The sequence below is a fragment of the Hippoglossus stenolepis genome, chromosome 6 (genome assembly GCF_022539355.2).
Source record: "Hippoglossus stenolepis isolate QCI-W04-F060 chromosome 6, HSTE1.2, whole genome shotgun sequence".
Taxonomy (NCBI): domain Eukaryota; kingdom Metazoa; phylum Chordata; class Actinopteri; order Pleuronectiformes; family Pleuronectidae; genus Hippoglossus; species Hippoglossus stenolepis.
Window position 1 is genome coordinate 11,964,577 of NC_061488.1, and position 27,717 is coordinate 11,992,293.

Here is a 27,717-nt window from a genome sequence, read left to right on the forward strand (position 1 = left end):
AATATAATATATATATATACGCGAGGGGCCCACTGCAGTTCCACATACAAAACTCATGTGAGAAGGGTACAGCAGATCAACTAGTGATGGATAAGCTCAAAGTACACTCAGTTTGCACGTGCACTCGCAGCAAACAACATTCCTGCATTCTCCGGCCTTTGGTATCAGTTTTGGTGCAAATAAACCCATCAGTGCTTGAGGCGGTGCTCGGTGTGAGTGTGTGCACAAAGTGTGCGAGGGGTCCCTCTCCGAGCTTCATGCTTTGCTGCTCCCACTGAAAGCCCCGTCTAGACCACTCCAGAAAAAAGTCTTTGTTGTTTGTGCCAGCGCACTGACCTGTGCAGCTCAGCCCGGAGCACAGGCTCTTTAACCTTGAGGAGATGGGCCGGGCGGCTCCATTTATAGCAGCTTTAGGACACAATGGGCAGCACAGTGAGGCTCTGCTGTTCTGAACTCTTTGTCCTTGTGAACTGCAAACATCATTTAAGAGACCAGGCCCAGATTTTTAGTACTTGAGTAAAACATCATGTAAAACCACTCCTTGTTTTCAATATTCAAAAACATAATATTATTATTAGTAGTAGAAGTATTACAACAGGCTAAGCAGACACAGGATACTCAGGGGAAATCACAAGGGCGCATTAACACAAATGAATGCAAGAAAACAAAATTTGCAAAAGCAGTAAATACAAAAAAAAAAAGTCTGCCTCTCTCCTCTTTTTCCAACAGATACAAACGGATCCACCTGAAGTGAACTCTCTGACATTTACTCATTTGATGTCTGTGCAGGACTCTGAGCTGGTGGAGCTGCGGGAGACCATCGAAGACTTGAAGACCAAGAATGACGAGGCCCAGGCTGTTATTCATGTAGCTTTAAACAATCCAGACGACGAGAAAGGTTTGGAGATTCACCAACTGATACTACTCTCTCTTTCTCTGCACATCTGTGCCTTTGTTTTGATGTAGACTTTATTTTATTTTTTTCCAGATGTGCAAATTCGACGTCAGAACTCATGTGAGAGCATCTCAAGTCTGAACAGCCTGACCAGTTTGTCGAGTATTGGCAGCTATAAGGACCAAGACGCCAAGAAGAAGAAGAAAAAGAGCTGGGTAAGAATGAATGCACTCTGCTGGCGAGATGATGTTTTCACTGCCTGATGTTTGTCTACGTTCAGTCTGTTCGACTTCATAATGGAAAATAAAGTGTGACCCGTCTTTCCCTCCTCTGTGTTGTGTTATTTGGCTGTTTTATGTGTTTGAGGTGAGTGTAGTTATTGTAAAGCCTCTTTAGATTTCTGTTATACAGCATGATGGGCCATTTTAAACTGTCCCTCCATCTCTGTTGATTCACCACCTAGACAACTGATTGGCTGCCTGTTCTGTGAATATTGAATTTGAATGGGTGGCTGTAACTCAGTACAGTTGGACATCAGCAGACATGATGTCCCGTCCAGTTTATGTTGTTGTGTACTTTATCCTGTAAGATATGACCATGTAGCCCTTCCTCGCCCAGCAGTGGGGTAATTAATCTGCAACAACATGCACTGTAACTTTGACCTGTTTGCAGAAAATGAGCTTTAAAGGGATAGTTTGGGAAAATACACTTATTAGTATTCTTGCTGAAATCTGTCCATTATAGGTGGTTGTAAAAAAAAATGGTAAATCTTTTGGAATCGGTCTAGTAGATCGTCTCCGCCGGGCAACAGCGACACAGTGGCAGTAGCTACAATTTAATCGTATGAGCCAACTGCAACAGTCCATGAAATGTGACAGTTCTCTTTGAGCAAAACATGTGTGAATGCTAACATTCTTGTTGCACGAATAAATACACTGAACCATTGAATATTATTCAGTAGTCTGTACAACTGCTCCTCTGTCTCCATGTAGCTGAGAAGCTCCTTCAACAAGGCGTTCAGCATCAAGAAAGGCTCCAAAACCTACTCAGACATCGAGGAAATCGCCACCCCCGACTCCTCGGCTCCCAATTCCCCAAAGATGCTTCATGAGGGGGGAGAGGGAGGGGAGCTTCAGTTTTCAGGTCTCAAAACCTCCGTCTCTGCCACCTCCTCTGTGTAAGTACTGATAAACACCATACTCCAGCTCCTCGCTCAGCAGGGACAGAGACAGTTCTAACTTTCATCTGACCCTAATGAGTGCACCCTGTCCCCTCCAGCATCATGGAGACAACAGAGGAGGGGGACAACGAGGAAGCAGCGGTGTCAGGTCTACGCTCAGAACTCTGGGTGAAAGAGAGGGAACTGACGGACATCCGACTGGAGGCCTTAAACTCTGCTCATCAGCTGGAGCAGCTCAGAGATGCCATGAACAACATGCAGGTTTGTTTTGCTTGTATGTGCATGTCTACTAAAGTATATACTGAAAATATTTGTTGGAGAGATATTGCGTTTTTGTGTCAATAATTAGAATTTAAAGTTTTTCCCTGCTCATGTTCTAGTCGACCGTAGAGAACCTGAAGGCGGAGAACGACCATTTGAAAACAGGTGAGGTCCCAGGCTCTGGTCCCACCTCCTCCACCTCCCAGCCTTCAGGCCTGGCCTCTCTCCTGGGACCCTCACTGAGGCAGCAAATGAGCATGCCCCTCACCAAGTCCTTCAGCCTCAGTCTGAATGATTGTAAAGATCCAGGTAAGAGTCAAACATTGAGCTCACACACACACATAATAGTAATAAGTTATATTGAATTCATCCCTTGTTTCCTCTTCTCTTTCAGACACGTCTTCAGTTGACATGTTGAGTGTGTCTTCCTCAAGGGATGAGGTGTGTGCACGAGTTCTGGTCGGCATTGGAGATCAAGCAGAGGTAAACGCAGCACAACAAGAACGTCACCTAGCAAAGCATAACCCCCAATTCAACCACATTTAAATCCACCTGATCCAGATCTTTATTTGCATCCGCACCACATAGTAATAATAATAAAAATAATACACTTATTACAGTTACACAAAGTTGTTTGTTTGTTCAGAATTGAAGGCAAACAATAGGACTCTATCAAAAGCAATTTTCAGATCACACGTTAGAGCAGAAATATAAAAATTCAAAAATTACCAAAATAGTGAGAGAAAAAATAAATGGTTTACCGTTTCTCTCCCTCTCTGTGTCTCTGTAGGTCAGTAAACAGCCACAGGAGCATTACTTGGGCTCAGTGCTGGTCAGTGCGAAGACGGACTGGACCTGTCTCGACTCTCTTATCGCCAAGATCTTCAAAGTAAGTCAATAATTGTCACTGTGAGGATATTAGTGTTAAAATAGATCAAGATTAATCAATGAATTCTTTTCCCTTTTGTTCAGGACTATCTAACTCAAGTGGACCCGACAGCCAGTCTGGGTCTGTCCTGTGATTCGCTGCACACGTGCCAGCTGACCCAGGGAGTGCAGAGGGTGATCGGGGGGGACAAACCTCAGGCCTCACCTTATCGTTGTCTCAGCAGTGGTTCAGCTCGGATAATTGTCACCCTGAAAGGTTAGTGAATGTCCTCAACTGATAATAGAAAGGATCCTTGTAGTTTTGATGACCAAACATCTTCATTGGGTTTATTTACTCTCGTTTAAGCAGCCACTCGTTTCACTTTATGTCAACTTTGAAAAAAAGTAGCTGTTGTCCTGGGGACCTTCTCTGCAGTTTTCCTTTCACATATGAACAAAGCAGCGGGGGGGGTGTATCTGCTCAGATGCGTTCACAACAGCAACAAAGCAACTCACAGAAACTCTGGAAGCTCTCACTCGGCCATTTGCTTTCACACATACACGTCCTCCAGAGAAATTTCTGAGAATCTCCAGAGTTGAGTTCATGTCTGAATGTGTGATTGTCTGATATGGCTCTAATGATCCATTGTATCCAGCTTTACGCACTTAAACCCCAATTTTTTTCTCTTCTCTCCCTGTTTCTGCCTCTCTCTAGGTCTTAGAGAAAAATGCGTTGACTCACTTGTGTTTGAGACCCTGATTCCTAAACCCATGATGCTGCACTACATCACTTTGCTGCTGAAGCACCGGCGTCTGGTTCTGTCCGGGCCCAGTGGGACAGGGAAGACGTATCTAGCTCAGCGTCTCGCCCACCACCTCCTGCAGCGCAGCCGGATGGACTCATCTGAGGCCGACCAGGAGACCTGTGTCCTGGGTCGCAGCGCCGCCGTCACCTTCAACATGCACCGTCAGACACAGAAGGTAAAACATGACTTTAGATTTCTCAAAGGCCATTAGTTTAAACTATACACACAGAAGAGATATTGACCTTTGTTTGTCCTCACAGGAGTTGCAGTTGTATCTGTCCAACCTAGCCAATCAGATTGACACAGAGACTGGAGGAGAGATGCCATTGGTTGTTATCATAGATGACATAAGTGATCCAGCGGCCATTACTGAGCTAGTTAACGGAGCTCTCACCTGCAAGTATCACAAATGGTGAGTCAATTCAAACAGTCATTATAATCCACTAAAGTGTGAACGTAACATTTGATTCATGAAAGTACATAATTTCCTCTGTTGATGTTACAGTCCGTACATCATCGGAACAACCAATCAGCCAGTGAGGATGTCGTCCAACCACGGACTGCACCTCAGCTTCAGGTGAGCACTGAGCCGCAACATGCTCACAGTGACTTTGATGCATCATTAAATACAAAACAAAGCAAACAGCAATGAACATTTCTTGCATGTGGTCACAGGATGGTGATGTTCTCCAACAACGTGGAACCAGCGAATGGGTTCCTGGTGAGGTACCTGCACCGTAAAGCTGTGGAGGCCTACCAGGAGAAGGAGCGGGACTCAACACGCCACCAAGCTCTCCTCCGCGTTCTCGACTGGGTCCCTCAGCTCTGGTACAACCTCCACACGTTTCTGGAGAAACACAGCACTTCAGACTTCCTCATAGGTGAGAGACAGTGGGCGCAGTTAAGGTAGAAAACAGTGGGGATAGTTGGGTTCTGTATGACTCAGAATAGCAGTTAAAGGGAAGTTTTGCCTCCTCCAGGTCCCTGCTTCTTCCTGTCGTGCCCAGTGACAGTGGCTGAGTTCAGGCAGTGGTTTATAGATCTGTGGAATCACTCCATCATTCCATATCTGCAAGAGGGAGCCAAAGATGGAATCAAGGTGAGCCCAGACATCCTCCAAAGTTTCAACAGCAAGAATCAAACTCCTCCGCTCTTCACATGTTTTACATACATCTCTATCTGTTCCCTCAGGTCCACGGGCAGAAGTCTGCATGGGAGGATCCGGTGGAGTGGGTGAGAGGCACCCTCCCGTGGCCCGACGCACAGCAAGACCAGTCCAAACTCTTTCACCTACCTCCCCCCAGCATAGGTGCTCTCAGTGAGGAGAAGAAGCCGCCCAAAGATACGCCTCCGCCCAGCACGCTGGAGTCCGACCCACTGGTGAGTCTATCGTGAGATGTGCAACTAGTGAAGGGCAGATAATAATACATCAACAGAAAATTCATTGTGCGTGCTTTTGGTTTTCCTGTTTAGTGGTAGAGATACAGGAAGAGGGAAGTGAAATTCAGTTTTCTAACCACTGCAGCACAGACATGTAAAATCAGCAGCACTGTTCAAACGGACAACCAGAAAGCACTACAGTATATACATAGACGGTATAAAGTAAACAAAAGAACATCAGTTTAATAACCTTAACAAAGATTTAACTTTTGTTGCCTACGTGTGTTCTCCCTGAATTTCAATAGCTCACAGAAAGTCCACAACAGTGTCTGTTTTCACCATAAATGAACACATAGATTTTTCATATCTTAATCATTCATGTGAGCTGAATGTTAGCAGCAGAAAAAAACAATAATATAAAATACAATAATGCATCAGATTTCATTTAGCAGCACTTTTGTAGATTAACTGGGACCAGGCTCATATAGAGCTGCAAGATCCTTAATATATCAAGCAAAAGTCCCAAAGCAGATGGGCACAGGACAGTGCATACCTTTACCAGACACAACACACCTACGAGAAAGAAGACAAGACAACACGAGTCAAAGATGATTAGCATCTCAACCAGCAGGGGGCAGTTTTCTGACATATTTGTAAACCAAATGTTTAACTTAGTAATCATTAAAACAAATGACAGATTAATGGATAACAAAATGAATCTTCAGTTTTCCATAACAAGTGCACACCAGTGAGATGCATTCAAATCTAACCGTGTCGGTTAACGTCTGACTCACTGCCTCTGTGCGTCCTGCAGATGGCGATGCTGCTGAAGCTGCAGGAGTCGGCCAACTACATCGAGTCTCCGGAGCGGGAAGGCATTCTGGATCCCACTCTGCAGGCGACACTCTGAGGACAACACGAGAATGTCAGTCAAGCTGTGCGGAGCCACGGACTCTTTATTCTTACGGCTGACACGGCGAGTGCAGTCCCGATGAGACTTTAAAGACTCAATCGTGAACTCTACTGTGTGCTCAGTGAGCAGTTACAAAGCTCCATGTAAAGGATCGACGGAGAGAGTGATTGTGGACGAAGGGTTCGCTCGGCCCTGCTGTCACAACATTGGAAAGACAATTAACCTGCTCTCATAGGAAGCTGTGATGATGATCATGTCAGGGAAAAAAGATTATTGATTATTCTCTTCTCTGCCCCCAGTTTGTCCCAGATTCGCTGCTTTTGGATCTGCAAGTGCATGGTAACCGGAATAGTATAATTACGTATAATCCTCCCGATCATGACCTATCCAGCAATTGTTTTGTTTGACTCCACCACCTTAACTTCAACTATTTGGTGCTCACTGATTTTCTTCTTACGTGCTTCGTTTTCAGAAAGAACATTTCAGCTCAGAAGTAAAAACGGTCTGATTTCCTCAAATGCAGGGTCGTCACTTGACAACAGCAAAACAAATTTAAAAAATGCACTTTATTTTCTACATGTGAAAATTGGATTCAAGGAAGTTGTGTCATTGATTGTGCATGAAATGGAGGACTATCAGTTTGGCCAAATCATGCAGTTCAGTAAAGAATCCTCTAGATGGCAGTATCTACTGCTTTCTGCCTCAGTGCCATCCTGGTGTTAAATCTTCTCAAAGGTGCTCGGTAGAAAATAACACACACACACACACATTCAATTCCTCAACTATAAAAATGGCCTTGAATGTTTCTTTTTCTTTTGAGTTCAGCCATATTGTCATTCATGGATCAAATATCAGCCCTGAGAAACTGTAAGAGAGACATGCATGGGTGAGTCTGTGCAGAAAACACCATCGTCATAGCCAGTGGTTTACTCCAGTAATGTGCTGATGATATTGTAAACACACAGAAAAAAAACAAAAACAGAATTTGTTTGTTTTTCTAGTCTGCCAAATCGGTTGGCCTCCCATTTCTGGCTATGCTTGCTTCTACTCTCTACTCCTCTATCTGTTTTAAAACACAAACTTCTCTTGTGATAGTTGAGGATCTACGACTTTGAAAATCTTGATTTTGTAGGATTTTGTACTGACTCATCTTCAGTGAACATGATTATCACCCAGTACGTAAACCATACATGCCACTATCGACAACAGCCGACAGGGTAGACAGGGATGAACTCCTGCCGCCACTGTTCCCATCATTTCTCATTTGTCCTCCCAACAGCTGCCAACGAGTGATAAAGACATGTACAAAAAAAGCCACCTTCTTCCTCACTGCATTTGCTCTTTATATATTGTATAATGTTTTTTTCAAACTGTATCAATCAGTTTCTTTCTCATACAGTTTTTAAGATTGACCGTGCAAGTAAGGGCTGGGGTTAAGAATGCTTCGATCTCATTTCTAAGTGGCTTTCTCTCCCCTCTTCCCTTCATTCATTTGCACACGATATTTGTTAGAGTTCCAGAGTGCAGAGTATTTATTGCTCACTTCTTGACTGTTCATGCGATGAAGGAAGACTGTGTACAAAGACGCGTAAAAGGAGGAAACTGTAGAGATACTCTTAAACCTCTCAGCTCTGCCCCCCCCCTTGACCCTGAAGTACCTCAAACTGCCATATTCTGCCCCCGATGTCCCTCTACTCTCCAAACAGCGGAGTGGGAAGTAGAGACACGATGCCTAAAGTCTATCTGTGCCTGAAACACAGTTTGGCCTGAAGCAGCTTCTAAAGCTGCTTTAACCTTCCGCGCGGAGGCCTCGACTCCGAGGGAGCGTCCTCACTTCCTCTGGCCTACTCTGATGTCACTTTAATGTCGTCACCTTAAGAGTGGGTTAGCGATTTGGGTCCCTGGCTGGTGTGTCAGTAAACTGCAGTGGATGAGAGTCTGTGTGTCGTCACAGGGCCTCTTGTGTGCGATTGTTACACCTTTTTAAACTGACAGTGTGAAAGACTTGGACGTCTTTGAGGAGTGGCCCTGAGAGCGTGAGACAGCGATTGGATATTATCCTGGAGATGTAACCGTCGATGCATGTGCCCCTGATGTGTTCCCAAAGTTTTCTTTCATTGGACCTACCACATTAAACCTTATCAGGGGAGGGGATTTTTTTAATAACTGGATATGTTCCTTGTTTTTTTCACATTGTTTTTAAGAGCAGAAGTTTGTTTTTATTATGCAAATATTTGTAAAGGTTTCTTCCTCTTTTTGTACATGACATCACTATTGTACACACTGTATATAGTCATAGCATCTGCGACAACAATCACTAAAAAAAGATTTAGAGATCTAAGAGAAGGCATGGCTCCTGTATGCAGATAAATGGACGTCCTCTGGTTTTTAATGTCTTCCTCCAGCGGGAAGGAGCACTTGGCTTGATAGGGGACGTTATAGTGGTTGTCTGGCATGTTTATAACCACATCAACTTCCATATGTCTAACATTGAGCTGTGGACACAATAAAGTCATGCCATTCTTCACATCACCGCCTCTTTTGGTTGTTTGCTATCCTTGAGTCATCCACTGGAGGGCGCTGATACCACTGTTTATTATTAGGCTGCATGATGATTTTTATGGTAAGTGGTCTTTTGAAAATTATCATTAGTTTATTATTAATTTAGTTTTTATTATTATTTATAATATTTTTTTGTTATTATTGTTAATATTTTGTTTTTATTATTATTGGGAACCAGGGTTTTCCCTGCCTGTGTAAGTCATTGGTCCAAACAGAGATGATGATGATTTGCCTGAGGTGGGGAGGGGGCCATCAAAGTAAGGGAATGGGTGGAGTTGTATGGAAGCCCTCCACCGACCCTCTCACCACATATATATATATATTCCCTAAGACCCCCTGGTTCCCTCCATTCAGAGTAGTGGCCATCAGTCAGCACGATGCCAGGCAAACCGGCGCCCATCAAGAAGTCTCCTGCCAAGAAGGCCGCCGAGAAGGCACCTGAGCCGGTCCCGGAGCCTAAACCCGCCCCGGTGGAAGCTCCACCTGCGGAACCGGCTGCTGCTCCACCGGAGGCCGCTGCTCCCGCTGAGGCTCCGGCCGAGGCAGCTCCTCCTGCGGAGGCAGAGGCAGCATCGCCCGCCGCCCCAGCTGAGGACGCCCCCGCCGCGGAGGAAAGCGCTCCAGGTGCCGTACTATGGATGAAAAGTCACCTTAGTTAACTAACTAGAAAAAACCTTAAACAAACAAGGAGCATTAAAGTAAAGTCAGAACTTTATATAACTTTATAAGAGCAGTCAACTCCGGCAGTAAACTTTACTTCCCTGGAGGTCATGGTGTTTTGTGGTGCTGTTGCTCTGCAGTGTGTGATACAGACCAGTGTTTGTATTATTTTGTCAATATAACAGAAACACTGCTCTGTACAATGCAACGCATTTCAACACCACAAACTACATCCTCCCAAAGGATCTGAAATCACACTGTTGGACACTGTGACCTTTATGGAGGAAGGATTTGTTGCAGGACTTTCTCAGTTAAATCTCATGGTACCTACTAAACTGACAACTGAGTGAATATGTGCATCCTCATCTTTACTCTTTTCTTTATTTGCATGTACAGTATTTCGATCTTGTGCACACAATGGCTCCTATAATGTAATGCTTTTTTAAAGTGAAATGTTAAATATCTATTAGAAGACAGAGTATAGATGTAAAACAAAAAAAATGTTTGCATTTCATTATGTTTTTGTGTGTCCTTTGCTGTGTACAAATAGCCATGCTGCATGCATAGTAACCAACACTCAGTTTCACCGGAAACTGAGAAAATAGGTGGGTGCAGCTGATCATGGTTCTCACACACAACAACAAATCCCTAGTCCTCGCGCCTGTCGTAAGTCACGGCACTTACAGCAAAGGAGACAGCAGCCACAACTGTTGAAACAGGAGCTGCTGCAGCAGCTGTAACTTCATCCTGTTAAGATCAATTCCTCCTCACAATGTGGAGATTCTCCATGTTATGACATGACCTTAAAACAGTGCAGACATTTATATTCTCAGATGTCTTACATCCTTAGGTGTAGTACAGTGAAGTTTGATACTGGCACAAAGCTGCATCTCATGCACCGTGATGCCAGTCGGGCTGTTTCAGCGCCTGGGGTCAGCGGATTGGACTGACAAAAACTTTCCCACTCATAAATAGCAACTCACTCACTTTCCAGAGAAGTATTTGTAATATGATGAAAGTATTAATAACATGATACCAAGGCATTTAGATAATGTTTATGTGTTAAAGGTTTTTAATTGTATTATTAGAAGTAGTCTGGTCTAAATCAATGAACTATGACAGACCAATCATTAGAATAGGAACTAAAATTACATTTGAAGTTATTGCATGTCAGCCTGAGTGTACTGAACTCAAAGCGCTGTCGATCCTTATTTACTGGAATATAGTTGAACTTTTCATTTGTGCAAAAAAGTTTTGCACACCTGTATAAATAAAAGGTAACTATTTACAGTAGCTTTGGCATTTGTCTTTTTCGGGATGTTTTATGTGTCTAATACTTAAATGTGTATTAGCAATACTCTTTTTTTATCAATGAATTCCGACTATAATTCTTTTACAGTCAATCATTGATTGTTTAACAGCATCCTGCAGTTCCTGAAAAAGCCAAAAAACAAGTAGAACAAAATGCAGGCAGTGTCTGTAATGGTTAAATTGTTGGACCCACCAGTGTTATTGACATAAGTTACTGGTAACACCAGGGATGAACCTCTCTCGTTCAAATTTCAGCAGAGAATGATTGGCTCATTGCTCCCCCCGCTAACCTTGACATGTAACCCGCTAACTTCATCACACAGCCACAGATGAAGGAGCCGCTCCGACAGCTCCCGCTGAGGGTAAACACACACCACAGGCGGCCCACACACAAGCTTTAATGCACGGTGTGTGTTTGTGTTTGGTTGTTTCCTACTGTGCACTACTGTGTACATGCTGTGCAGAGCTGTGTGTCTATTTAACCAACCCATGGTGTGGACATGCAGTGATCCTCTGCTGGGTGTAGATGCAGTGTCTCTACAATGTTTTCAGGAATCAGTTATTGGCTCATAAATCAGCCTGTTCTGTGAAAACAGAAACGTTTGTCCACACTGCTCTGTCCTGCCACTTCCTTCACCGGAATATAGGCTGATCAGATTAGCTTCAAACTGATTAATGTCCTGCATGAGTCATGCCGTAATGTAAGCTCTTAACTTGCTTCCCTAATGGCTTTTTAACGCTAGCTGCTGCTCCTGCTGCTGAAGACGGGGCCTCTGCTCCCGCTGCAGATGCTCCCGCTGCAGATGCTCCTGCTGCAGATTCTCCCACAGATGGTAAAAACACAAACCACCACACAGACAACAAAACCACTACCCAGCCATTAAATACGCTGCAAACACTGATAACTACACATCATGCCTTTCCCCAGCTGTGAGGACCGCTGGATTCTTAACAAGCATTGAGCTTCCTGGTATCTTTTCCAGTGATTGGCACGCTGTAGCACATCCACATTTGATATTTTGGAACGCTACAGCTTGAAGTCTCACGATGGAAAAGATGCTCTGGATACTTATTGGGTTCTCGTCGCTGGTGATTGTTTGTAAAAGAACATTAACCTCCTACTTCTTTAATGTTAGCTGCTCCAGCAGAAGCTGCCGTTGTTGAGGAGCCACCCAAGGCCCCCACGCCGCCACCTCCTGCAGGTAATGACGGCATTTATGCTCTGCTGTTGGCTTGGTCCCGTGTTGAACTCCCAACGAGAGATGTTGTTACAGGATAAAATGAGAAATCTGTTCCAGTATCAGAAATGACAACCTGGAATGTTTGGAAACCACTATTTCCAGTTGATAGAACAAATTGAAACTAATGAGAGTTTTTAAAGGATGTGATGTAACTAAACACCCTGGATGACAGAATGATGAACAGCTTTACAGACCGATCGAACTATAAGATCAGGTTACAGGTGCATTTTTCCTTATCAGTTAATCTACTGATTATTTTAACAGTTTTGTCTATAAAATTTTGAAAGATATCCAGTTTTATTTCCCCGTTCAATTGTCAAAACATGAAAATGAGATAAGCATCAAATTCTTGTTTTCGAGAAACTGGAAGGAGCCCATGTTTGACATTTTTGCTTTGAAATGGACAAAGTCTTGCGGTGTTAGACAAACTCATTCGACATTGGACCATTCGATAGACAAGGGGTTGTGAAAAGTTTGAGATTTATACATATTATATATAACAGGGATTTTTTTAAATGATTGATAAGTAGAAGTATGTGTGTAATTATTCTCTCAGGGTCATTTCAGCTCATCTCTCTGATCTCCACTTCCACCATGAATCAGTCTGCTCTGTCTGATCCTCCTTTAGTCCCCACCAGCGCTCCTCTGGACGTGTCTGTGGAGGATGTGAACGACTCCAGCCTCACTATCCAATGGAGGACGCCGGAGACTATTGGAGACTCCGGCCTGGAGGGATACACCATCGAGTACTGCAAGGATGGAAGTGAGTCGTGTGTGAGAGGCTGTGGGGCCGCACCTGTCCCCAGAGTGTCAGAGGGCAGATAGCCGGGTCCGGGCCTTATACGGCCGGCAGCATTTCACCGGCTGTCACTGGATCTCCTGACACCACTTTTAGAAGTGCACGTTTGCTCAGATGACGGCATGTCCTCTTAGGTTTCATCCTAGGGGCCAAAGGGTCCTTCTTAAGGGCAGGTTGTTTGTAAACTTATGTCGACAGGCGATAAACCACTTAACATGCCCCATTAAGGGATGCTTTACCCTTTACATGATATCAAAATCCTGACATGCGTATATCTTTATGCATAACCAAAGTGAAAACTGTACTAAACACTACATACTAAAACCAACCCTGGGTTTTCCTGCAGCAACAGCCTGGGTTGTAGGTAACGAGGAACGGACCCCAGCAAACCGCTTCTGCATCAAGAATCTGACAGCCGGGGACCTGCTGCTTGTTCGCGTGGTGGCTGTAAACGCTGGCGGTCGCAGTGAACCTGGTGTACTTGCTGCGCCCGTGCCAATCCGTGAGGTTGTTGGTGAGTAGCACTTGGTACACTGACAATTTCTATTGACTATATAAGCCACGGGTGGTCTGTTTAAAGATGTTTAAGTGAGAAAAATATCCCCAAAAATGTAATTGTATTTCTCTACCAAATCCTGTTTCCCTTCAAAAGAAACAGCCCAAAATAGAGGATTTCTCTGGTGTAAAAATAATTTTAAAGGTTGTCTGGCTCAAACTTCTCCATCAGGAGTTCTGCGACGGTTGTAACTTATGACCTTTCCTTAAAATACTCGTGTTGCACCCAGGAAGGCAGAGGTGGTAATAACGGCTGAGGCCCCAGATGGACTCCACAGATGTAGGCACATAAATCCCACCGGTGTTGACAAGCACTGTCATTAACTATTAATCATCCTTTCACTTGTTTGTACACAGATCTTCAGCATCTACTGGAGGTGGGGCTCCACTAATGAGGAGGTCAAGCTCCCACACTCACTCCACTCACTTTGTTAAAGAGATAACAAGACTAGTAAATAATAATAAAGTTTATTAAGCATGTATCAAAATAAACATTTAAAATGTTCTTAACAAAACTCTTACATAAATTTAGCCAGCCATTTTGACCTTCCCCTAATGTAAGCTATTGTATTCCATAATTTAACTTTAGCACGAGTGGAAAATTGGCTTTGATGCTAATTTCCTCTCATCTTTCTACCACTGTCTATAAAAATACCCAAAGAAAATACACACGCACATCAACAGTTTACTGCAGTCACAGTGTGGACCTGCAGTTTTGAGTTTCCACCAGCTCTCACTCACTGGGTCACTTTGACGTAGCGCAGACCTGAGCTTGCATACCCCCAGTCATCTGAAGCACGGCTTACGGCGTCTGAGCATATTTCTTGGTCTTGGGTCAAAGTGCTGTGAACAAACAGGAAACCCAACAGGAGAAATGCGGTCATGAAATCAGAACCGCTGGTCAACTGAGGTGAGTGAAACATGAGCCTAATTGGTGCATTCTGGGCGGCTTGTTGGGAGGTAAATTCGGCTGCGTGTCAGTCACACGCTGCCCCGACCAGACACCCATCTGCACTCCCCATACAGACGCTGTCCAGCATATGCAGAAAGCCCCCAACAAAGACACTTTATCCAGAGACAAACAGATTATAGTCTGCTTGCAGGAGGACTTCCTGGCCACTGGATGTTGTAATGCCTGCAACACTTGGCATTGCTGGGAAGTGTACTGATTAGTGGGGATTAGTGTTTGAGCCAAATCTGGAGGCGGACCTGATCTTCATGGGAAATGAGCCGGATCCCAGTGTGTGCAGCGGTGTTACGGCAACAAATGAGAGGACAGGGAGGATGATGCCTTCTGGGCAAGAAACCAAAGGAGATGAAGAGCAACAGGGGGAGAAAGTGTGACGGTGTGAGAGCTAGAAAAAGCTGGACAACAGGTGAATGGAGAGGGAGACAAGAAGAAGGAGAAGGAGAAAGAGGGTGAGAGGGGTGATGGAGGGCAGCAGCCTGCTGGTTTTAGGTGTCCTCTAAGCCCAGTGAGCTTTTCAGACATTTGCTGCTTATGCAGAAACATGCAAGGGATGCTCTTACTGATACTTAGCACCTGGCCCGAATGAAGCCATCCGGCATAGTGACTGGAAAATGTCTTACAAAGTCCCTTCCACCATGCATCCACATGATTTTAACCACACGTATACAGCAGTTTTTAGACTGTACTTCACTGTTCTTAGATGGGATGTTGGACCACTCCAGTCAGTTGACCGGGATGAGATCCTCCTGCTGCTTCTCTTGTGCATTGACATGAGGGAACACGTGTCAAGGTTCTGGTCACTGAAGCTATTTTAAGTTGCTGCTGGAAAAGAGGTCTTCCTCTTTTGCTTCTCTCTGCCTGGATACTCTACTTTTCCTCACACATGCAGACACAGACATTTTATCCGGCCCGATTTCCTACATCTTTTGTTATTTATAACTTATCACAATCATCAATAAAACTCTGCAATGAATTTGACAACCACATGGTGGACTGCTTAGTTTGATGCTGTTTTGTGAGTGAATGTAAGATTTTGTATGGTAATCTTACTTTATCTCAGAGAGGGCAAATATACAAGATGCATACTCATTTCATTTGTTTGTTTGTCTTTGTCTAGCTATCATATATTGGAAGATATACAGTGTCAATTCTAGGGCTGATTTTTGAGTATTCATGAATATATAATGTAAAACAATTATTTATATGATAGAGTAAAGTAGCACATTTTTTAGAAGCTGAAACCAGAGAATGTTTTCAATTAATATCAATGCCAATTTCTGTTGACCAACCAATTGATCAACTTATAGTTTCCACTCCAAGTCATACAAGATCCTCATCTTTTCGAAAAAGCCCACAGTAAAAGAACACGTTTATAGCGTATTTATTACTTTAATCGTAAATCTATTAACATTTATTTAATATGGTACATTTGCATGATTTACTACATGAACTCATTAAAATAAGCTGTGCTGGGCTGTGACTGGTTTATTTTCTGATCTGCCATTTTAAACATACCCCACTCGGAGGTGTTCTTGACACACAACCCTGTACTCAGTTGTCCAGGTTATTTCCTGTGTGCAAAGTTTACCAACGACTGCAGCAGATCAGTTAATCAGAGTCAGAAACTAATGGTGAAAGAGGCAGAGGACAAACGTGTCTGACTTGAGTGTTTGTTTTTCAGAACGTCCCAAGATCCGCATGCCCCGCATGCTCAGAGCTCGTGTCATCAGGCATGTTGGAGAGCAGGTCAACCTGGTCATCCCCTTTCTTGTGAGCAGCACAAACACACATTTCATACAAAGACAACACACGGAACTTAACGGTCATTACGTCTGACCTCGCTTCACCTTGTGTCTCGTCCTTTCTCCTCAGGGGAAGCCCAAACCTGTGGTGTCCTGGCTGAAGGACGGTCAGCCTGTAGATACAAAGAGGTTCAACATCAGGAACAGCGACAACGACAGCATCATGTTCATCCGCACAGCTCAGAGGGAGGACTCTGGCATTTACGAGTTGACTGTTAAAGTGGACAGCTTTGAAGACAAAGCCGCCCTCACCCTTCAGATTGTGGGTGCGTCGCACATGGCGTGCATACGTTTGCACACAACATAAACCAGCACACATATGCACACATGGAAGCAGGTGTGACATGACATCCAGCTCATTCCAGACCTCCGACTGAGAAGCTGACTTGTTGATTTGTTCGTTTTACATCACTCCTCTAACAATGATGCCCTTCGACCCGGCGTTTGAGCCCGCTGTCAGCTGCCGCCGTCAGAGGCGCGGCCACACAAATTCATGAGTCATTTTGATGTAACGTGGTTGGGATTAGACACCGTTCTTGCTGTGATAAATTTAATGATATAGCTGACAGTTATGTGTCTCCTCAGAGCTGCCCGGTTCTCCTGTCAGTGCGAAGCTGGTGGACAGCTGGGGCTTCAATGCTGCTCTCGAATGGACCGCTCCCAAGGATAACGGCAACACAGACATCACTGGTTACACCATTCAGAAGGCGGACAGGAAGACTGGGGTACGGCAGATGTCCGCATGCAAATACAAAAACACATTCTTACACCGAAACAGATTTGTCCTTGACGCAAACTGCACTTCAGAGAAGTTTTTCTCTTCCTGGATAGAGGTTGATCACAGTCGATGTAAAAATGAAAACTAAAGATATCCCGCTAATTAATGCTTGATTGATTGATTTAACTGATCCGATGAGGTTACATCACAGTGTCGCTGTACTGAAGTCTGCTGTATCTCCGCCTGCAGGAATGGTTCACGGTGCTGGAGCACTACCACAGGCTAAGTGCCACCGTCTCAGACCTCATCATGGGCAACTCGTACGCTTTCCGGGTGTTGGCTGAGAACCAGGTGGGCGTCAGTGAGAAGGGCACTGTCACCAAACAGGTGGCCACCATCCTGAAGACAGGTGAGCTTCTTGATGCAAGCAGCACTTTAATTACTGCACGGTCAGTTTGTTTGTACGAGCGAGAGTTTCAGTGCTGCGGTTCAAGTGTCGACTGTCGACGCTTTAATGATTTGCCGTGTGTGTGTGTGTGTGTATGTTTGTGTGGGTGTTTAAAGGGAAGACTTATGGAGTGAAAATGGCCTTGGCACTCATAAGTGGGTAGTTCTCTTGGCTCGTGCCCAGCTACAACTCAAATAAATTTGAAGAGGCTCCGACAACATTAAGACAGCTGTCAGAGCATATGTTGCACTTGGGCGTATGTGTCTGTGTGTGTGTGTGTTAATGTGTGTGTGTTTGTATTTAGACATGCCTGTTTATTGTTGAGTCCTCTCACTTTAATTGATTACCTGGATTTTTGAGTCAGTAGTTGGTGTCTTTCGGTCGATTGTGTCTGGCCTCCTCGTATAATGTCCGTAGAAATCCAGGAGAAGTCGATGCAAGAACACAGCAGGGGATCCCCCGCTGGATTCACCGTGAGCGAGTTGATGGCGCTTCTAACACGCGACAGACGCAAAAAGAAAAAACGAACAAAAAGAAAACAAATATCTGTGTTGAGCCAATTTTCTGGATTTTATCCGGAGGTTATGTCTGAAAACGGCTTTACAGGCGACACCTCAAGATCTCAGTAAGATCTTTGCTTAATGTGTTCACAGGCATTGTCTACAAGCCTCCCCAGTACGTGGACCACGACTTCAGCGAGGCGCCAAAGTTCACCACAGCCCTCAACGACCGCGCTGCCACTGTGGGATACACCACCAAGCTGCTGTGTTCTGTCCGTGGAAGTCCCAAGGTCAGACATTCACTCAAACTCTTACTGTCTAAGTGCTAGTGAGGGGACAACAATTAGCTGTTTTCTCCATTATTAAAATAACAATTAATTGCACCAGTACTCCATCACCTATAATTAATTTTGTCATCGCAGCTTTTCCAGGATCACTGTACTGTTCCTGTTAAACGCATCCCCCTAGTGGCTGGCTGCAGTAATGGTCATAACCTCACACTCCTCCATGTTAGTATATAGGACATGGACCCAACTAAAAAGTCATATACATTTGTCTCAAACATTGTTTTTGTCATTTAGGTAGTACTTATGACATTGATGTATGTCCAATGTCAATTTATCCAAAACAGGGTGTAACTCACAATTTGGTTGAGCACTTGCTACAACTGCTTCATCCCCTTTTCACTATTGGGCAGACTCTGGGTCTAAATGGCGTTATCATTGCAGGATGGCAGCATTTGTATCCTGGATATTATTAGCTTTATATCTGAATAGTGGGTGGAGTTAGAGACGTGTCGTCCATCTTCATATACGGACTGTGGTTGTGCTTCACTCACACCCTGCTGCCGGCAACTTGCCTCCACCACCCCAGCCTCCACCTTTTAGTACTGAGTCCAAACATGATTGCGGTAAATGGCATTCATCTTGAACAAATGTATCTGGCCTGCTGCGCCCACCGTGGGATTTTGCACGTGTTCCCTGTTTTATCTAAGCATGCTGCTTGGCTAAATCCAGGGAACATCCAAAGAATGGAGCCATCCGCGCCAAGCATAACTGTATTCCCATTGTGCAATAAATGGGTAAATCATGACAAAGTGTTCCTGGCTGAACTATACTCACAGTAAATGAGGCCTGAGGACACATCTGTTGATTATATAGAAAAGATTCATCCCTGTTTTCCTGATTAGACGTCTGTTATTTCGAATTTAAGCCATTTGTTCCTAATGGAGTTCCTCTATAAATCGTTTGAGTGTGTTTGATATACTGCTTCCAATGAGGTATTAATGATCCCCTGCAGACATGGGGCAAGGCTTTCACTGGTATGTCAATGTGAAATTTCAGTACGCCTCTCACTGTTCTTGGCGGCCACCACTCTGGTTAAACATATCTTTACAGTTGTCTGGCTGATGCAGACGGCTTAGGTGGCCCGCCGAGGTAGAAATACATTTGATTATCTGTCCCTGCTGTCCTTGGCTTGTCACCAAGGGCAGCGGCGGTCAGAGATGTAGCTGAGACAAATCAAACAGAAACTGAAGAAGGCAGTAAACTACATGCCAGTGGACTAAGAAAAGAGTGACTGATGGGTAATAGATAGCGTTGGGCTCATAGATAATTGTTTCATTGACAGCTGGTCCAGAAGAGATGGCATGATTTTTTTTACAGAGTAACAGATCCATAAAAACAAACCTGCATGTACTCTCACTTTTGCATTTTAATCTCTCTCTCTCTTTACATCTCAAAGAAAATTTGAATATTTCACACTATGTGCTGTAGGTGTGTTACAGTGTGTTCATGAGCCGCCTTCTCCTCTGCGGCTCAGACACCAGAGCCCATTGAGAACTGCTGAGGAGCTCCAGCAGAAATGTGGCATGTAGCGTGATAAGTCGTCCCGCTGCCTCTGATAAAGAGCTGTCACGTCCAGAGGCAGAGAGCAGGTTGGGAAAGATAGGGAGCAAAGACAAAGGACAGACAATGATAAGAGCTATAGCTCGCTGTCCTCTTGTAGATGAGTGAAATGTTATTTTTGCCGCCCGCTCACACTGCAGCTCTGTTATCAGTGTGGCTGACCGTCCCCACACAGATGTCCAAACACAGACATGATGAGGCAGAGGAAGATACAATAATAAGAGGAGGAAGAGACAAGTGGCGGGTTGTACGTTGTCTCTGTTTAGCTTCTTATCTCAATGTCAATTAAACCAAACACTCCACTAATGAAGTAGGCTCAGAAATAGCGCGTCCATTGCCAGGAGATGATGGATATTAGGGAATATCCTCAGGGAATAATTTATGGATCTAGAGGAACAATGTATATGAGTGAGTGCAGTTTTGTAAGGGGACTGTTGGGCCTTGTCGGAGGTATGTGCTATTCTAGCGTATAAAAGAATCTTTGATGAGCTGCCATCAGCTCGAAGAACTTAACAGCACTAGAAGAAAACTAAGAAGATCACCAAAGTCAGAAGTCGGGCATGAATGTCTCTACAATTTGAGAACAGTTGTTGAACCACACTGTTTAACTAGAAATACATTTTCACACATCAAAATCATCCTCTATCCCCCTTACTGACTTCTTTGAATCATCAAACATGCTGATTCCTGTTTCGATCTCATCCATCTCACGCAAATGTTCCTCTTACAAAACATCTCAAAGCTGCAAGTCTAGCAAGATGGCCACAGGAGCAGCATTAACATGTGTTGGAGGTATCGGTTTGCAAAAACATCATCAACATCGTCATCATCATCATCAGCAGCAGCAGCATCTCGTCCGCTGCCAAAGGCTTGATATAGAGATCTTGGTTGACAGCCTAGTATGAAATCATGTCCCTCATTCTCGCCATCCCCTCCCTCCTCTGTCAGCTGGGTGATGAAGACTGAGAGGACGCAACGGACGGCTTTAATTCTCCCAACCCAGCTTAGTTTCACTTGAGCTTCTCTGCCCAGTTTCATTTCACTTTCAAATTAAATCCTCACACGTGTTGGTACTTGCATAAAAAACCCAAACTGCCAAAGAATGTCACGGATCAGTCCCTGCATACGTCACTGTCAATAAAACTGTGGAGTTCAATAATAACAGCTGTTAAGTCACAGCAAAATTACCTACTTACTCTAAATATTTGGACTTATTTACATTTTAAACAAATACATCAGTTCTTTAAATAGAAGAAACCTCTATTCTGAAAACTTGTCGCAAGCAGAACTAAATATCTGTCTCATGCTGGTGAGGAAGGGTTGAAGACGTAATTCAATCAGCCGAATCAACCTTGAAGCTGGAACATGCCGAAATTCATGCAGGGAGAGTGTCACTGAAACCCGGAGAAGAACATATCTCGGGTCAGGAAAAGGGTTTGAGTTACTCCGTCTACCCAACAGCCGTCCTCAGCACGATATTTACGTTATGAGCTCACTGGAGGGCTTGTTGACAGCAAACTGAATATCCAGCCTGCTCAGGTGATGTGTTTTTTTGTAAGTGTCTCTGAAAAAGAATGAAATCTCTGTTGTGCTGGAGTCAAGTAAGGACAAGAATTGATTTTGAAGTCTTATGCAACACAGGAAAGACTGAACGTCAGATATAATAATGTCCCTCAGTAGAGCGCATACCTCCACCAGTCCCCTTTTGAAATCCCATTTAGATTCACTACATTTGAATTTTTATTTCTTGCATCTTGCACAAACTCATAAATAAATATATGTCAAAAGTAAGTGAATCCTGTATCCATCGCCTGATCCGGAGCTGCACCAAAATGTATTGAGTTCCTCCTTGGGTCATGTCGCACCCGTTACAAAATGTCCTGGAAAACGGTAGTAGCTTTTGTATAATCTTTTGAAATTTAAGGACCAAAGTGGGGGACCAACATTGCCATCCATGCAGCAACAGCAGCAACACAGCTAAAAAAAATCGGACACTAGTTTCAAAACATCACGAGGCACCATAACAAAAGAAGGAAATGTATCAATGAGGCACAGACTTGTTTCTCAGTGACTTTGTATCCTCTCTTCTTCCTCCTCTCAGCCACAGATCGAGTGGCTGAAAAATAAGATGCTCATCGGCAACGACCCCAAGTTTCGTAAGATCTCCAACCAAGGCATTTGCTCACTGGAGATCCGCAAGCCGTGCAGCTTCGACGGCGGCGTGTACACCTGCAGAGCCAAGAACGCCCAGGGAGAGGCCACAGTGTCCTGCAAGCTGGAGGTCAAACGTACGTACGACATTCTCCAGACAAAGATACTAGTTAAAGAATAAGACCGGCGAAATTTTATATCAGGATATTTGATCACAAATCCCTTCACCAGTCTTGATTAGTCCCAAAACCAAGACTTGAATGGGTCGCAAATGTTCACTTATATTCAAATAAGGAAATGAATGTAGTGTTTTGAAAAGTTACTCAAACACTTTTTTAGTGTTAGTGTTGTGCACTTATGGTTCCCAAACCAGGGTTTGGGACCCCATGGGGGGGTTGCAAGACACGGACGGGGGATCGTGAAATGATATATATAAATAAAACCAATTAAAAATAGCATATTTTACCCATAATCATTACAAAAAAATAAGGTAGTATTTCGATTTAAGCTAAAACCATGCAAATAAAACATTTCATTATTTGCCCCTACATGACCTCTGAGTCATATTAGTCGTAGCATCAGTTGCAGCGGGTTAATTTATAGAACCACAAGATGCATTGCATCAGTGGGGGTCCGGGAAGGGACACTAGCGTGTACCAGGATGGTACATGAGCGATCGACTGAAAGTGAACTGCGGTGTCTATTTTCATGGTGAGGAAGGAACACATCAGTCACTCTATAGCCTGAATTCTACTCTACAACCTCTGCAAACACCAGAACTAAAATCAGCTGAACACCTATAAGAGATTAACTGTTGGCATCTTTTAGAAGAATTTGTTCAAACAAGATCTTTTCATGGGGAAACATATGGATATTAAAGGATGGATCATATCATCAGATTGACCAGATTTTGTACTCGTTGACTCTCACGAAACTGTGTAATTATCTGTAATATATCAGTATTTAAATCAGTTTTAAACATGACCTGTTTTTCTCTCTCAACAGAGGTAATTATCGGGGAGGCTGAAAAGCGAAAATAAACGAAACGCCTGAATCTCCAGAGGTAAGAAACAAACACAAAGAAATACTCATATCTGTGTTGAGAGAGATTGTGAATGTTCAGTAGTTTTCTCGTCGATCTTCATTTGTACCATTTATATCTTCATTTCCTCAAAAATACCCTTCAATCACACGTCACTATGACAACACAGCTCATTACTGATTCCTCTCCTAGTGTGTCTATGTGTTACGGGTCCCAGGATTGGTACCACAGCAACAAAGTATTTCTGTAAAATACAGAATGCATGCAGCAGCAATAAAGACACGGAGCATTCAGTTCATCATCCGGACTGCATCTTATTCAAATTCAACACAATTTGACATACAAACATTTTCAATATAAACCTATTGAACATTAGCTTATAACTGGTCTTTATAAGGCACAATAACAATACATGACTTTATTACAGCGTGTGTGTGTGTGTGTCGGCGCTGAAATACACACTGTGTAAAGTAAACACCATTCCATAGCGACCTGCCTGCAAGACTACGCGCAGGTAAAATAAACACCTATACAGGCGATTGTTGTCACCGCCCACCTAGTGGCGCGAGGGTCTCCCGCCTCACTGTCCAGCGGAGTTTCACAGTTTTTAACAGTCCAACTAAATAATCACAACAACATCAATATGTCTCAATGACACTCGTGGTGATCAAGCTAAGCTTTAGGAGTTAATGTAGGTGACTCTCACCCACTACTAACCTGTAAAATACAGCATGAATGCAGCAGCAATAAAGACGCGGAGCATTCAGTTCATCATCCAGACTGCATCTGGCATGTGGGCGGAAGTTACCCCCAAAGAGACAGTACGGGGTGCAACTGCTCCCGTGCCAACCGTTCCACCTGAGTCATTTACTGATCTCTCCATAATGCATATGAAACATTCACCCACGTGACTATCACGTATATTACAGTTGCAAAAATTACTATTAAAGTAATTAAATCAAATATTTTGGGGCATACCACATATGCAATGATAGTACAGTTCAATGTGTTTGGCTGATGATGTTCCTTTGCCTCCCAACCTACCATGAATAGTTTAAAAACTTATAGCATCCAATTAAAACCAATAGTATATCTGTCCATTACATATTGTTGGTCACAGGCCCTGCTTTCGGATGTGGTAACGTGGCAAAGATTAATATAGTCAATAGAAATACCATATTTCATGTGTATACAGATTTCGTGTTTCTATATATACCCTCGCCATCTGGCAGCCATATTCATGTTGTTCATTTCAGCTTTTTAAATGCTCGAGAGGTGTAGCGTTTCAAGTAGTGTCAGGAGACTCTCTGTGTCATTACCACTGCTGACAAGAGACGCATGAGGAGAAAGAGGGTGAGAGAGGAGGAAAAAAACACAAGAACAAGGGGAGGAAAAGGAGAGCAAGATATTTGAGCGGGGGAGAATGAGGTGACAGATGATGAAAAATGTCGGTGAAGAGATGCACAGGATAGTTGAGGGTTGTAAAAGAGTTTGAGAGCAAATGATCATGGTTTTCTTTCATCGTTAGGGACATACCACTGGTTCTTTTTGTGGCAAAGTGAAACACTAATCTCTGTCCCTGCCGGCCAATGAAGGCATGTGAGCAAAGGGACCAATTACATTCAATATATTTAGAAGGCAGCACGTCGCTCATGAATTCTCTCTCCTCTTCTGTCATCTTTGTCGAGAGCCTGTCTGGACCCAAACCGCATTAGACTGCACATAAATGAAGTTAAGATAGGAAATGATGAATAAACCCCAATGTGGGGAATGATCTGTCTTTTCATTCTGTCACTTTTGAACATGACCTGTTAATTATGTCTCCATCTTTATTTGTTTTTACTTATTTATTCTTGAATCATGAACTTCAGAAATTACGTGATAGAATTAGATATTACATTTTCTGTTGATAAGGCTGTCAAATCCTCATGAAGCGGGGAAAAAAACCTGTTTATCCGTCACACAAAATTGTCCAAGATTAATGATCCTGTCTCTGGGTTTCTGCCTTTATTTCTAAAAACGTGAAGTAAAAAATGACCCACAATAGCTGGACAATTTAGGTTTTAGCAAACAAACTAAATAATGTATTTGTTAAGGACTATTTTCAGCTGCAGACTCGATGTTCTCCTACAGCAGCAGCATGGAGAGACTGACAATAAACTACATTACCCACATCCATGTTAATGAAGGTGCAATAATGTTTTTTAAATGTTTTAAACAACAATGGTTGTTTATGGCCCAGAGGAATTGGCTGTATCAGACTTTGGCAACACAGGCCATATTTTTCATGGTCAACACCAGTTTCTAAATACACACTTGCTGATACTATGCCGTTCTCATAGAAACACATATATGCACTTTATGAAAGTCTGTGTGGATGGCAAAAGACCAGAAAAAGTGCTATAAAAATACAGATCATTTTCCATTTTGTCTGATATCTAGTTGATTTATGGGATTAATGTGTTGCTCTCCAACACACAAGACCGCTGCCAGAGAGAAAACACTCAAATGAGAGGAAGAGCTGTGTCATTTGGGTCCTCAACCTTGAACTCAGGGCCTCAGTTCCATGTATTATTTAAATGCAGTTGCTTTGCTACATGCACACTACAAAGTTGACCTTCAGCACGGTCAGGGACACGTGTGTTCACACTGTCCTGCAAATGGGGTCACATGCCTTCCTGACCACAAACACCCCCCCTTCTAGTGTGGCTCGAGTGATCAGATCTTAACGCATCCTTGATGTGATTGGATGCATTCGCACCTGTATTTACAGCTGTCCACTTGTGGTCAGATTACCAGAGGATCGGCTTCATCACAAGTGCAAACTGGGCCCTATAGATGACGTGGTCGTGCCTGTGAGTCTTTACAGAGTGTCAGGATGCAGTCCCCAAACGCACAGCCACACATGGGAGGGCCCCTCAAGGGGAAAACGAGGGATTATACACAGGGAGTGTGAGGAGCGCCTTTAGGTGAAGGGGGGGTAGGGGTGATGTCAGCGCAGCACTCCACGGCTTCTACAAATGACTCCAGATGATCTGACACACAGCCAAACTCTTCACATTACCATGAGTCAACAGGGCAAGGGGACTGCTGTGAGAAGAAGGGATAACGAGCTACGAGTGACAATATCAAACCTATTAATCCTCGATGGAAAAAATGCAGCGAATCTGACACACACACACACCTCAAGCAAATCAACAGCTTCACACACACACACACACACACACACACACACACACACACACACACACACACACTCACTCACGCAGTTTCTCCAAGAACATTCCTGTTGTTAACACCCCGTGACCCCATTTAACCCTCTTTTTGCTTAAATTATCTTTCCCCAGTGCCTTTAATGGACCAGCAGAAGTCCAGGTCTTATGTTGTGAGGTAAGTTCACGAGTGTGTGTTTGCGTGTGTGTGAACGTGTGTGTATAATAAATGCCTCTCTGTACATCTCTCCTATCTTGTCCAGAGTGCTTGAGGAGGTGAGAGAGAAAGTCATGGCTGGCTGTGCAGCAGTGTGTACATAATGAAGAAAGGGACAGAACAACATACCAACATCTCCATTTTGTTTCCACCATCACATCCCGACTCACCCTCTCCTCCCAGTACGCAGGGAGGAACCACACCACCCGACCCATCCCACTCTGCCAGTTGTGTGTTATTTTAGTTGGTGACATGTATGTAAGGCTATATTTAGCCTGTTTTTTTTTCAGCCTGTGTCCATTTGCTGTTTGTTATAGTATTTATATGTACTGCTCAATAAAACAGAGAACCCTTACACATGCTACTGCACTGACTGTATGGATGTTTCAATAAAAATATGTATTTTATCATACATTATTTGGCTTTATTTTATGTTTCATTTAATCTTTATTTAATCAGGCAGTCTCATTGAGATTTTCAATCTCTTTTTCAAGACAGACCTGAGAAGCGACAGATGTTCACAATGAATAAATATAAACAACACAACAAGGACTTAATTAAAACAATTACAAGTATCATGAAAACATCAAATACAAATTTGGAGAAGACTGAAAGAACTTATTCTGGATAATTAAATGACTATGCTGTCAATATTTTTTATTTACAGTACATTCTAACAAAGAAGTAACAGAATGGTAGAAAGAGCTTCTAAAGCGCTCAGAGTATATCAGTCCCCTCATGAAACCCCATTTAAATTCAATAGATCCGGATCCACACCAAAAAGTTTTATTTCCTGCCACATCCTTCCACCAAGTTGGCAATTTGTCCATAGTTGACATAATCCTGTTTCAGAACAGACAAGCTAACAAACGCAGATGAAAAACGGCCTTGTGTGTGATTCGGGTCCTCTCAAATATTTATATATATACATGCCTCTCATTCTTTATTTACCATTAATGCACTACATCCCAAACTTTCCAAAACGACCTCCAACTTTCAGATCTAAAGTCAGGGGGTAGCTGATGCTAGAAACTGCAGGACTATGAATGATGAAAGATCTGCAATACAGGTGGATTGCACTCAGAACTAGCAGATAATGAAATCAAGAGTTGTGATTTGCACTTCAGGGCCACCGCAGGGTATCAGTGGTATTTCCCAGGAGTTCTTCCAGATGAATTTCCTGATGAAGTTAGCTTCAGTTCCTAAAATTGTCGTTTTGGATGAGAGGTCTTCAAGAAACACAAGCAAGCCCCCTTACCGATGTACAGTTGTACAACTTCTGAAGAGAACATGACTTGGATGACTGAGAAACTTCGCAGA

General features: G+C 43.5%; 2 protein-coding genes across 8 annotated transcripts in view; both read left to right on the forward strand.

The window, feature by feature from the left end:
• The window catches only part of nav1a (neuron navigator 1a), a 69,081-nt gene extending 60,250 nt beyond the window's left edge, over positions 1-8,831 (forward strand). For 5 of the 7 annotated variants that reach the window (XM_047340270.1, XM_047340271.1, XM_047340272.1 and 2 more), the window contains 15 exons: positions 730-898; positions 989-1,110; positions 1,888-2,072; positions 2,174-2,336; positions 2,456-2,645; positions 2,731-2,819; positions 3,127-3,225; positions 3,309-3,480; positions 3,919-4,184; positions 4,270-4,421; positions 4,515-4,586; positions 4,685-4,890; positions 4,990-5,108; positions 5,201-5,389; positions 6,204-8,831. In XM_047340270.1, the coding sequence (XP_047196226.1) occupies positions 730-898; positions 989-1,110; positions 1,888-2,072; positions 2,174-2,336; positions 2,456-2,645; positions 2,731-2,819; positions 3,127-3,225; positions 3,309-3,480; positions 3,919-4,184; positions 4,270-4,421; positions 4,515-4,586; positions 4,685-4,890; positions 4,990-5,108; positions 5,201-5,389; positions 6,204-6,299 (2,289 nt within the window). In that variant the 3' untranslated portion in view covers positions 6,300-8,831. The remainder of the gene's footprint in view (positions 1-729; positions 899-988; positions 1,111-1,887; positions 2,073-2,173; positions 2,337-2,455; positions 2,646-2,730; positions 2,820-3,126; positions 3,226-3,308; positions 3,481-3,918; positions 4,185-4,269; positions 4,422-4,514; positions 4,587-4,684; positions 4,891-4,989; positions 5,109-5,200; positions 5,390-6,203) is intronic. The other 2 variants (XM_047340274.1, XM_047340275.1) reach the window with 1 other exon arrangement.
• A 359-nt stretch (positions 8,832-9,190) lies between these two features.
• mybpha (myosin binding protein Ha) lies at positions 9,191-26,809 on the forward strand. Its single transcript, XM_035159049.2, has 13 exons — positions 9,191-9,488; positions 11,972-12,037; positions 12,705-12,839; positions 13,222-13,389; positions 16,082-16,170; positions 16,273-16,468; positions 16,788-16,927; positions 17,170-17,329; positions 18,022-18,158; positions 21,877-22,063; positions 22,932-22,989; positions 26,316-26,358; positions 26,444-26,809. Exons 1-11 carry the CDS (start codon positions 9,242-9,244, stop codon positions 22,964-22,966), a joined length of 1,560 nt encoding a protein of 519 aa, XP_035014940.1. The 5' UTR covers positions 9,191-9,241; the 3' UTR covers positions 22,967-22,989; positions 26,316-26,358; positions 26,444-26,809.
• Positions 26,810-27,717: the final 908 nt, after the last annotated feature.

What these genes read in the sequence shown, in the direction of transcription:
- mybpha (XM_035159049.2), top strand. Translation starts at nt 9,242, where the DNA reads ATGCCAGGCAAACCGGCGCCCATCAAGAAGTCTCCTGCCAAGAAGGCC. An exon ending in CACGCCGCCACCTCCTGCAG is followed by an intron (nt 12,038 to 12,704) that starts GTAATGACGGCA and finishes ATCCTCCTTTAG; the next exon opens with TCCCCACCAGCGCTCCTCTG. An exon ending in CGAGTACTGCAAGGATGGAA is followed by an intron (nt 12,840 to 13,221) that starts GTGAGTCGTGTG and finishes GTTTTCCTGCAG; the next exon opens with CAACAGCCTGGGTTGTAGGT.